General features: G+C 42.6%; 1 protein-coding gene across 1 annotated transcript; it reads right to left on the bottom strand.

Annotated features, from left to right (window-relative positions):
* Positions 1–8,368: 8,368 nt before the first annotated feature.
* ARMCX1 (armadillo repeat containing X-linked 1) lies at positions 8,369–10,089 on the bottom strand (the record flags this gene model as incomplete). The annotated part of the gene is made up of 1 exon (XM_082865470.1): positions 8,369–10,089. The coding sequence occupies one exon, from the start codon at positions 10,087–10,089 to the stop codon at positions 8,725–8,727; it is 1,365 nt and encodes a 454-aa protein (XP_082721596.1). The 3' UTR covers positions 8,369–8,724.
* Between the last annotated feature and the right edge of the window lie 3,112 nt (positions 10,090–13,201).

Here is a 13,201-nt window from a genome sequence, read left to right as displayed (position 1 = left end):
CCTTAGTTGCAGCACGTGGGCTCCTTAGTTGTGGCAGGTGGGCTCCTTAGTTATGGTAGGTTGGCCTCTTAGTTGCGGCAGGAGGACTCCTTAGTTGTGGCACACAAACTCTTAGTTGCAGCATGCATGTGGGATCTAGTTCCCTGGTCAGGGATCAAATCTGAGGCCCCTGCATTGGGAGCACAGAGTCATATCCACTGTGCCAGTCCCCAATAAAAAAATTTTTTAAAAACTTTTATCCATCCAGAAATAAAAAGAAACTTCCATAATTTGATTAAAAACTATCTACAAAAACAAAGGAACAAACATCACAGTTAATGTTGAAATATCAGGAGATTCCACCTGAGATATGTAATAAGAAAAGGATGGCCACTGTCATCACTTTTATTCATCACCATGATGGGGATGCTAGACTTTGCAAAAAGGGAAGAAAAAGAAAAAGTACAAGAATTGAAAAGGAAGAAAGACAATTTGCATACAAAATTATTGCATATGTAGAAAATCCAAAAGAATCTATAAATAAACTATTAAAATTAATAAATGATTTAACAAGATCACACAATACAATGTCTATATATATATATATATATATATATATATATATATATTTTTTTTTTTTTTTTTTTTTTTTTTTTGTGGTACGCGGGCCTCTCACCGCTGTGGCCTCTCCCGTCGCAAAGCACAGGCTCCGGACGCGCAGGCCCAGCGGCCATGGCTCACGGGCCCAGCCGCTTCGTGGCACGCGGGATCCTCCCAGACCGGGGCACGAACCCGTGTCCCCTGCATCGGCAGGCAGACTCTCAACCACTGCGACACCAGGGAAGGCCCTGTCAATATATTATTAATAATCAGCTCTATTCCTATAACAGCAGCAAGAAATTAGAAATGAAATTTTAAGAACAAAGTCACAAAAACCCCCAAGTCCTAGAAATAATTCTAACAAAATATGTGCAAGTCTGAAGATGAAAATTCAGACATTATTGAAAGAAATTAAAGAAGACATAATTAAAGGACGAAATATACCATGTTAATGTATTGGAGAACTCAATATTGTAAAAATGTTAATTCCTTCCAAATTGATCTATAGATTCATTGCAATCACAATTAAAATCCAAACAGGTGATGTGTCTGTCTGTGTCTGTATCTGTGTGTGCATAAATTGGCAAGCTTATTTTTTAAAACTATATGGAAAAACAAAGTGCCAAGAATATCAAAGACAATTGCAAAAAAAACAATAAAGAGGATTTATACTACCAAGTATTAAGATGTATCATAGAGTTTATTTTTATAACTTAGAGGTAAGGAAAACTTTCCTCAGGATGAACAAAAGCCCAGAAGCCATAAAGGGAAAATATGAAAAACTTGATCACCTATAGGTGATCACCTATAAAGGGGAAAAAAAACATGAATGACGCTAAATGAATTAGATATCTATCTACTTTGAGAGCACTAATTTCTACCTAAGTCAGCTTGCCCTGATTCCCTGAGCACAAAATAAACAACCTTCTGATGATAATTTGGTTTCTGATGCACATTGATCTTAAGGACAGAATGTTCTGAGCGGCCAACACTAAGAATCTGATCTATTTGGTAATTACATTTCTTATAGTAACATACACTGTCATTCTGTTTTATTTTCAAAAAGAAATTCCACCCCATTTAACATGTTATGTCCATGTGCAAACTTAGAAAAATGCTCAATAAACAGAAGGCTCTAATGCCCAAACAAAGATGCTTGTATTACACTTACTCTTTCACTTTTTAAAATGTAAATGGTCAACAGGGCCAAAAAGTTACACTTAGCCCACTGCCAGTGCTGGATTGAATTCCATTGGCATGAACCTGTTAGGATAAAATTACCCATCCAATAAGGCTTCTTTCCCACCCCCTACCTTCTCCCTCCACTCAGGCTTACCCCCAAACCTAACATTGCCCAAGCCCTTAACACAAGGCCTGAGAGGGACCCAATGGAGAGGGGAAAGCATGGAGATACACATCTCTGAAAGAAAATATGTGTTAACCTGCTTGACACCACACCTCAGGGCAGAGCAAACCAGGGGTCATTACCCTAGTCTTTGGCACCCCGAGATGGCAGCACGATAGTTCTGGTTTAAAGGCAAGGAAGAGCCACAGTTTAAACAGAGAAATCAGAATAAAACGTTTAACCTGGGATGTGATGTAGAATGAATGTAAAAAGATAGCATTGAAAATAGTCATAATCACTCTTCAAAAAAACCATTCTCAAGGGAATTTAGCAGAGAAATTAACCAAACAGAGGCATAAACACAAAATTTGCCTGAACCACATCAATTTGCTAAACCTACACTTAGAATCCCTTTTGAAACAAGGCAAGTAAAATATGAATTTAAAAATAGAAAACCAGTTTCCTGAGCCTTGAAATATTATGCTTTGGGTGACAATTTATAAGAGAACTATACTCCATCTTTGTAAAATTCCCTTTGAACACATTTGACTGGGATAGACCCACTTAAATTCCTAAAACAATTAGATGAGAGAAAAACCAAAATAGCAGAATATCCTCTGAGTTTCTAATTTCCTCAGTTACCCAGAAGTTGCCATCCTCTCTAAAGAGAGGACACTGCCCCCTCCCTGCCCCGATGAGCTGCCACAATCACAGAACTGTGCCCTTCCCAAAATGTTTGAGAGTGGCAGCCTCCAATGTGAAAGCATGAGGACATCTGCGTGTGGCTGGGCCGGCCCTGTGGCCTCCCTGGACCAGGCAGTCACATATCTGTCTCACACAGCACTTACCAAAGTCTGGGTGATTCTGTGCCAAACAATACCAGGTGTGGGACATCAAAATTGCATGCAGTGCACATAGGGCTGTGCCACGTTAAGACTGGTGCCTTCTCAGTCTCTGTTCAACAAAGGTCCAAAAAATCTTGGCATCCAGCCACACCCAGGTCACCGTATTACCACAGCAATGACAAATATTATTCTGTATCAAATGCCCAGCGGTGCATCACCTGGTGTCATGGGAATTAAATGGTCATCCACAAAAGACACAGAAGCACAAAGAGACTACTGCCAATGGTCTCTCAGAAGGAGGAAAGGAAAAGACAAGTCCGAGGGAGGGAGAGGGAAGAATGGGAAGGGTTGAGAAAAGAGATGGACACTGGTCAGACCTGTGCCCCTGCTGCACAGTGGCTTTTTATTATGCAAATTGACCTCATTTTTCACCCCATGTAGAAAAGTCACTCAGCACCCCAAGTTCAAGATATCAATACAGAAGTTTTTATTGTTTGCTCCATTCTCCAACTGCTCACCCTACCTGACACATAGGAGCAGCAAGATAAATATGAGTATCTCTGTTTCTCACCCAAGTCTCGCCTATAGGCAACCCCTAAGACTTTACTCTTTCTTCTACACCTTGCTGTGTGGGTATCTACAAAGTTACGTAGTCAACGTACAGAATCTCATCTCCGTCTCTGTCTTCATCAAGGGGAGTTTTGTGTTGGGTATCTATGGAGGCATTATACAGATGTTTGGCTCCATACTAGGCAACTTTAAAGCAACCAGTTGCTCAGGTTTGGAAGGCCACTGGCTCTGCCTCTTACTAATGGAGTGATCTTGGGAATCTTATCCAACTTATCCAAATCCCATTTCTTCTTCAGCAAAAATATAATAATATTTACTTGACATGATTATTGAGACTAAGGTGGGGGTGGGAGGGAAATATATAAAATGCCAATGTCTGACAAATGCTAAGTACCACCCCCCTCTTTTCTTCTATAATATACATGTCTTTGACATACATATCTTGCTTACCAAATTTGAGTAATATTATTCTAAAAAGGAGAAAACTCAAGGGCTTCTAATATTGTCTGAAATTATTATTATTATAATCTTATTTAATTATTTACAACCTAAAATTAGGCATCAATGCCTTTACTTATAGCTCTTGGAGAGAAAAACATCTTTCCTCTACCCATCTTGGGTTCTGGGCTGGGACTCTGTGACAAAAGACAGATTAACAAGAGAAAAGCATACACATTTATTTAACACAAGGTTTGCATGATATGGGAGGCTTCATAAGGAAATGAGATCCAAAGAAGTGGCAAAACCTAAATGCTTATATATTGGATTGAAGGAAGAAAAGCAATTGTGCAAAAGAAACTAAAATATGCGGAGACTAAAGGAAGATAAAAGTTATTTTGACAAGAACTGTTTTACAGAATTCTCTCAGCCTCAACTCCCCATCTCTGGAGACAATAATATGTCTTTCTTCCTGGTATAGGAAGGGCATCGTTCACATTGGACTTTTATCTCTTGTCTTCAGGAAGAAAAGGGAAGTTCAGAGCGCACTTCTTGTACCTGCTATTTTTCAAGTGCTTTTAGCTCAAAATAATTCTTATGCCAAAGTGGCATATTTTGGGGTAGCATATTCTGCCACTCTTCACTCTCATACAAAGTACAAAGCAAAAAACTCACAAATTAAAAATACATCAAGCTACATAACTAAACAAATTTAAATTAACATTAATTCCATGAGATTGATAATGTTGCTTTGGTGGCTCTAAATCAGTCTGCAACATAAATATGATACCAATGGCAAGAACACAGATTCTCTTGATTTAAACATTCCTTCAGTAGGGTGAGTCTGATGACTCCCCCTCAACCCTCTGCCAGTTTTGTACTGCCAAACCTCTATCAGTACAAAGTGATACTTAACTTACTATGAAGCAAATGCATCTTCTATGTATTATGTCTTTACGTAGTCTCATTGATGAGAAACAATTTCATTGATCTAAGATGCCTTTGATTTTTAGATACATCATTATTTTATATACCACTAAGAATGAAAAAAATATACTTCTATTTAAACTATGACACAATGCTAAGGTGCCACCAACTATAATATCTATCATAACTTCAGAAATGCTAAAACTGGGGAGCAGGGGGTGGCAGGGAAACATCTATCTTATGATCAATGAATACAGTGGTGCTCACACTTAGTGCCATGACAGTATTTAACATAAACACAAAATTTGGCTCCCAAGTCACCAGGTGACACTTGAAAATACAGAATATACTTATAATGAATTTCTTTAATGAAAACAGGACGCTTAAAAAACATTTATAGGAAATGCCTTAAACCCAGAAACATGTACATGTACTCCCAGAATTCCACCAACCCTACTTCGAGAAATACTTAGGCTTCATGTCTTCATGTCTAAACCCAGGCATTAGGAATGTTGTAAAAATTGATGAGATGGAATTGAGGAAACATATTCAGTTCTTAGAAGGGAACAAAGACCCTATTCCTCAGAGGAATTATTTTATCAGTTTATTTATTAAAATCCACTGGGCCAACAGGTACACGAAAAGGTGCTCAACATCCACTAATCATCAGGGAAATAGAAATCAAAACCACAATGAAATATCACCTCACACCTGTTATAATGGGTGTCATCAAAATGACAAGAGATAACAAGTGTTGGAGAGGGCATGGAGAAAGGGAGCCCTTGTGCACTGTTGGTGGAAATGCAAATTGGTACAGCCACTATGGAAAACAGTATGAAGGTTCCTTAAAAGAAAATGAAAAATAGAACTATCATATGATCCAGCAATCCCACTTCTGGATATATGTCCAAAGGAAATAAAAACAAGATCTGGAAAAGATATCTGCACACCCATAAGCATTGCATCATTCTTCACAATGGCTAAGATATGGAAACAATCTAAGTATCTATCAACAGATGAATGGTTAAAGAAGATGTAGTATATATACCACAGCCATGAGAAAGAAGGAAATCTTGCTGTTTTCAATAACTTTGGAAAAACTTGTAGGCAATTATGCTAAGTGAAATAAGTCAGACAGAGAATGATAAATACTGTATGATATCACTTATATGTGGAATCTAAAAAAGACGAACTCAGAGAGTAGAATGGTAGTTACTGGGGACTGGGGGTGGAGGAAATGGGGGGATATTGGTCAAATGGTACAAATTTCCAGTTATAAGATTAACAAGTTCTGAGGATCTAATGTACAACATGGTGATTATAGCTAGTAATACTGTATTATATATTTGAATGTTGCTAAGAGAGTAGATTTTAAATATTCTCACCCCAAAAAAGAAATAGTGATTATGTGACAGGATGGAGGTGGTAGGTAATGCTATGGAGGTAGTCATTTTGCTATATATATATATATATATCTCAACAGGTCATACACCTTAAACTTACACAATGTTATGCCAATTATATCTCAATAAAGCTGGGGAAAAATAACACTAGCGTATGGCAGAAGGACACCTTAGAAGAAAAGGTAAATTAAAAATTATCCACCCTGTCTTTTAGCTAATTAAGGGTGTTCGCTTTTATCAATGAACTCCTATGTTCCAGCACTACTTTAGCAGTTTACCCACATTACCTCATTTAATCATATGATATAAGGACTCTTAGTATCCACATCTTGACAGCTCATCTATCATTTCAACACATCCTCCTTTTTGGTCTAAATATTTTCCCACTAAATATGTGGGAAACATATCCATATAAACCCCACCCATTCTCCCATTCTATCATCTCCTTCACTTCCAACCGAGCCTGTATCCCACATTTTTATTTTCCAACAATTACACAAAAAATCAATATACATTACAGATAAGAAAATACAGATGAGGGAAAAGATTCAAATATTAAATTCATGCACTGTCTTATTACTCATAGCCATTTTTCTTATTTTGGTATATAGCCTTATAGAAGTTTTAATGCATGTAAATATTTTATATTTCTCAAAAATGGAATACACTATGTATATGGTCATGTAACTGGCTTTTCCACTTAAAATATATGCTGAGGGCTTCCCTGGTGGTGCAGTGGTTGAGAGTCCGCCTGCCGATGCAGGGGACACGGGTTCGTGCCCCGGTCCGGGAAGATCCCACATGCCGCGGAGCAGCTGGGCCCGTGAGCCATGGCCGGTGAGCCTGCGCGTGCGGAGCCTGTGCTGTGCAACGTGAGAGGCCACAACAGTGAGAGGCCCGCGTACCACAAAAAAAAATAAATAATATAAATAAATAAATATATATATATATATATACTGAATTTTCTCCATGTAAATAAGTGTAGTTGCCCATCAACGTTTTCAAGAGCTGAATAATGTTTCAATACCTTAATTTCTTAGCCAAGTGCCTATTTCAAGACACTTGGGTCATTCACAGTTTTCCACTCTTCAAAACAGTGCAAAGATGCACAAACTTGTACAAGCCAGTTATTTCTCCTAAACCAATTATATCTCCTAAGGACAAATTTGTATAAGTGGAATTACTGGGTCAAAGAACATGCACATCTTGAAAGCTTCTGAAACATGTATCCAAATGGATCTTGTACCAAGTATGCTCCCACCAGCACAGTTTGAAAGTGTCCCTCCACCCACACCTTCACCATACTCTGGGTTGGAAGAGAGGTGGATTTTCTCCAGTATGGATGCCAACAGCCCTCTCGAGGTTCCATAAAGACCCTGCCCCAACCAATCTTGTAAAAGAAATCTGATAGAAGCACTAAAAATTATTCTTTTATATTTTCTCATAATTTTAAAATAATCACTAACATATTCACTCCCATAGACACCAGAGTTGGACAAGAAAGAGGATGTTTTCCTATCAAATGCCCTCAGGACCCTACAATAAAATTGTCCCTCTCTGTATGTCCCCAGGATAGGTTCCAGCACTTCTTCATTCAAAGCAACTCTCACTTCCTTCCTCCCATTGCCACTCCCATTGCCACCAGTGAAATTTCACGCCTTTAGCATCTATGCCTGAACTATGGTGGTAACTTCCTAAGTGGTGTTCCAATCTCCAGTGGCCAATCCTGTCCCCACCCCAACTCTGACCCATTCTGCACACAAGTCAGCCACATAACGTTCCTTTCATCCTGTCACTCCTCTGGTCACAAAAGGGTTTGGTGTCTCCCAGGGGTTGGTGGAATAATATACAGACACCTCAGTTTAGAAATCAGGGATCCTCCATGAATGGAACTCACCCAACTGCTAGACTGTATTTTCCATCACTCCCCTCCCCACACTTTATTCCACAGAGGAGGCACAGCCTCCTTCTTCTGTGGAGAAAAATTCCCACCTCCATGCCTTTCTTCCCATCACTCCTCCTTCCTCCAATGCCCTTCCGCCCTGTTTTTATCCCATCCTTCATGCCCAGTTCTACTTAAGTATCCGGAGGAGAGCACTGTTGCCTGCAGAAATAGGAAACAGATGGCCATGATTAGAGGTTCTCAGTTTTGTTAGTATCTTTTTGTTTCCATACATCTTGCCTCTCCAAATATATCATAAACTCAAGAACATGATAATTTTTTTTTGCTGGTTAAAACACACAACTTTATTGATGAAACACAAGATTAACAAATGTAAACCAATACAAAAGTATAGCTTATTCGTGATTAGTTCACTGTCAGTTTAAGTAGAGGAAAGAGTAAAAATATCTCAATCTAGGTAGCAAGATGGAATCAATAAATGCTTTCTTTGCACAAGCTCTAGTATTCATCTGACATCCTTAAAATGGTCTAGCCTAAAACCAACCATCACAACCAGCATCACTGTTGATATGTGATATTCATTATTCCAAAATAGCAGCTGAAAGGATCTCTTTGACATATAAGCACAGTGAAAAGCAAAGAATTTACAAAATGCATTGTTCCCAAGTGCAAACTAAAAAAATTACCTCAGTATTGTTTGGGACAGACCCCCAGTTAAAGTTTGGTCAATACTTTTAGGACTTTTACTTTCACGACCAGATCACTGTGATTTGCTAATGCTTTGATTTTCTTAACACACACTCCAGATTCTTTGAATAAGAAAAAAAGTGAACTTCTGCTGAATTCTTTCCTGGATGAGGCAAGCCCTTCATTTTTTATGTTGTCATTTATATTCTCAAATAGGGTAAGGATATTAAGAAGAATCTCTCTGTCCCATTCTTTATTAAAGAGGGAAATCAATTCTGATGGTACTTTACAACTGACCAGCTCTCTTGTCATGGCTGGATTTTCAGTAAAGTTTATGATTAGTTTCATAATCTGAATCTTGGTGAAGTAATTTCCCAGGAATAACAAAGCAAAAAAGTCTGGAAAAGAATAGGAAAGCAAATGTTGGTAGTGATTTGTCACAGTCATGTTGGTTAACAGCCTTAGACCAGCCATCTGCACAGCTGAGTCCAAACGACAGATCATGGTGTCATCACACACTTGACTGATATATGTCTTAATCTTGCCCTGATTTTCCGCATTCACACTCAAGTTATTAAGGGCATTGTACGCCTTTTCCCTAATAATGGGATCTTTCGTTTTTATCAGTTTTGCAATAATTGGGAGACCACCCAATTCACGAATGGCATTTTGGTTAAATGAGTATGCTGCATTGTTACCCAGAGTGACCAAGGCTACTTCCTGAATAAAAGGATCGCTAGTTCTTTCTAGGATGTTAAGGACCTTTTGAAGGTCAGTAGCACCCAGAATATCATCAATTTTATAGGGAAAGTTGAACTTGCCCCTTCGAACAGGCCATGATGTAGCTGGAGTCCTGGCGCTCTTACCTCTGGTCCTTCCCTTGGACTTGCCACTAGTCCTGCCCCCAGCCCTAGCTCCATTCCTCACAGGGTGGCAGCCTCCACCCCTGACTCCTGGGCAGGGTAAACCAGGTGTAAGCGTCCTGGTTCCGGAGATGGTACCCAACCTGGCCCCTTTGCCCGCCTTTGCACTTGCCTGTTCCTTCAGGGTGCTGAAAAGGGCCTTGGCCTTGGCCTCTAGGCCACCTCCACTCTGGGCCTTCAAGTGGGCCTCTGCCTTTACATTAGATCCACTCCTGAGTTCCACGGACACCTCAGCCTTGGCCTTTGAGTCACCCTGAAGTCTGGCTCCAGCCCCTGCCCCAGCATTAGCCTTAGCTCCTTTCCCAGTCTCTGCAATATCGCTAGATTCCTCCTCCTCATCGTCATCGTGGTCGTCCCAGATTTTCTCGCTCTCATCTCTTCCCCAGGTCAGTCTGTATACGCAGTAGCAGGCGCCAGCGCCGATCACTACACCAGCGGCCAAGCAGCCAGCTTCCCGAGTTCGGCCCATGCTGCCACGAGTGTCTGGAGGGTTTGCTCTGGCCAGAAGAGTGCTCCCAAGTCAGGGGTCAGGGGGAGGGGGCTGTGGAGTCTTCAGCTACAGCCAGCAGGCTCTGCTGCAGCTACAGATACTGGGGGACCTAAGAATGAAAGAAAGATTTGAGGCTTCAGTCTCCTCCTTCTGTGCCTTTGCATGCAGACAGACTGAACTACAGACCTACAAAGAGACAAAACAAATGGGGACATGGCAGGGACTCAAGGGTAGATCACTGATCCCTTTTTTAAATCAGGAAGGTAATTTTGAAAATTTTCCCCACCTCCAGATTCTCCAACCTCATGTTCAACCACCCCACCCCAGTATGTTAAATTTAAGATAGCTAATCAGTTCCCTACCTCCCCTGTCCCTCCAGATGTCCTGGGGGCAGTGGCAGCCCCACATACACCCTCAGGGGTCCAGGCAGTTTCTTCCTTCTATTTCTTGCCTGGAAGTACACTGAGTCCTGCAAACCTGCATACAAAGCGGTGGGGGGAGTGGTGCTGAGAGCTCCTGGGACAGACAGATGAACCTCATCCGGGACAGGACACACGTTCCTCTGCGGAATCACTGGCCCTAGTCCCGCGAAGCCCAATATTTCCCACGTTCGGTTCCCCCGCTCTCCTCACTGAGCTGCGGCTTTGAAGTTCATTATGAGCCGCCCCCGCCTCCCCCCCCCGTTCCTTCGATCTCCTCCAATCCTCCACCCAGCCCCCAGCCCCGAAAGTCACTGCCTTCGAAGGTGAGTGCCACAACTCCTTCCCTGTAACAAAATGGATGGTGGTGGAGGGAGAGTGTCTAGAAGCCAGCCAGGCGTAAAATGCACATAAGTCTCGAACTCCGCCCTTGCCTCCGCCACCCCCACCAACCCAGAGGTACCAGGATACTCCTACCCCCACCCATTATATCCATGGCTCGGGAGCAATTTCCTTCCTCCCTCATCTCGGTTTCCGCCTCCACCTAACCTAAGGACTGACAACTCTGGTACCAAAGAGTAATTTGGAGAAAGGTCCTCCCCACCCCCACCCCAGGACTCTCGTGACACCTTCGTCCTCCCAGCCACTTCTCTCCGTGCAAAGCACTTTCTTTTGCAAGCTCCGAAATGGTCCAGAGAGGAGAGGAGGAGGGGTATGTGGGGGAGGTCCACAGGCCCACTGGAGTTTGCAGTCTTCACCATTCTCCAGCCCAGGGATCCCTAAATAGTGCCACCACTCTCACTCTGACATACTTGTTTCTGGACAATTTTCCTCTTCTTCCTGCTCCTAGAGTTGGATTGGCCTTCAGCCGCAAGATCCAAAGACACAGACAGGCGACAGGGCAGAGACAGACTGCTAGGCAGACAGAACAGCACTTCAGACAGTCCCAATACCAGCCTTTCCGAATCCAAGGTCCTGGCTGTCAAACGGATTTCACCTTTTGGTCTCTCACCCTATCCCCACTTCTCAGGACTCCGCTAACAGCAGCCCTCTTCCAGCAAGGGCGTCCATCCACCCCCTCCCCCCGCCCCCAGTCCCAGCCCCAGCCCCAGCCCCTGCCCCAGAGGTCGGCCATTTTCCCAGGAAAAACCACACCCCTTTCGAACAACTGGAAAGAGGGGAGGCGGGGCGAGGGAGTGAGAAAAACCGGAGGAGCAAAAGAAAACCCAAAGATCTCTTTGATTCCCCTGCACGACGCAGTCATAGCCCCAACGACAACTATGTTTCCTGTACGCGCTGTCATCTCCTATTTCCTATATAAAAGAGCAGGGAGGTGACTGCGGAGTCGGTAATGCGCCCGAGTTAGGAGGAGGACCCCAGCCATCCCCGCCCTTCTGGGGACCGCGGGGCAATCCCACCTTTACACTGACTTGCAGAGGTTCGGGGCAGATTCTTTATTCCTTTGCTCCGAGTGGTACAGCGCCCTACTGAAAGACACGGGGAATGACAAGACAGACGCCTAGCCCCAAGATACTGGCTTGCTAGATGGACCAGCACACAGGACAAGAACCTTAACATCGGGCCTTCCCGATTCAAGGCCCTGGATGCCAAAGGTTTCAGGTTTCCCCCCTCCTGGTCTGGGGTCTCCCCTGTAATCTGGCCCCCAGGGTCCACCATTCTTGTTCTTGAAAGGGCCGGAGACAGTGCAAGGGTGTGGAGAAAGCGAGCCTCGTCCTTCTTTAGTCTCCACCCTCCTCTACCCGCACCGCAGGAATCCCCCGGGCAAGCACCTATCCACACATAGACTGGCTGGGATCAGGGAAGTTACCTCCTCCTCCTCCTCTCCTGGCCACAGGCCCGCCAGCCCTCGAGGTAATAGGGAGATGGCAACCAGACCAAACGAAAGACCTGGATTAGAAGGACGTCTGCACACGTCGGCTCCTGCTCACGTGAGAGCCACGTCACTCGTGAGCTCAGAACCCCAATTACCACTCCCACCAGCAGTGCGGCAGGAGCCGGCCCACCCGTTTCCTTTCCCTTCACAGCAGGTCCTGCCACTCATTTTCCTCTGCCAATACCAGAAACCAGAAGTAGCTTATCTTGTGGTTGGCATTTGCCTTTCTTTGGTTAGCAGAGAGAAACTACATCTGCTCCCATGTCCATTGGTCTTTTCTTCCTCTTTGAGGAATAATTTTTCTCTCCTCTACTCCCTGTCCACCCACCTCTCCCTTCACGCCCCCCCCCCACAACGCAGCCTCAATGCTCAGCGTTTCCCCTGCACCCCTATATGAAATGGGATTCAAGATCTCAGAAAAGGATATGGGTAGTGGGAATGTCTTACTTTCTTAAACTTTTCTGTTCATTTTTTAAAAATCAGTAATGCATTACTCTTATATTGAGAAAATAAAATGATGCTATCTTCGTTTGATTGGAGAAGAATTTAAGTCGGAGGGGAAAACCCAAAAGGCCTCGCTAATTTTACTATATTTATTTATAACACAAGGAAAATGTTTCCACTGGTTACAGTCAAAAAGAAGCTTTCAAAACGTAGTAACCTGTTTTAAAATGGAAAACTGTTATTTTTCACATGGTCTATGAATTAGTCCACAAAGATGACTAGTTGTCTAATCTTTGCCATTTTACATAAATGATCTATTACTTTTTCTAATTTT

Source organism: Leucopleurus acutus (assembly GCF_964270905.1).
Source record: "Leucopleurus acutus genome assembly, chromosome: X".
Classification (NCBI taxonomy): domain Eukaryota; kingdom Metazoa; phylum Chordata; class Mammalia; order Artiodactyla; family Delphinidae; genus Leucopleurus; species Leucopleurus acutus.
The sequence above is the reverse complement of the archived record's forward strand: the minus strand, read 5'-3'. Positions and strand labels throughout refer to the sequence as shown.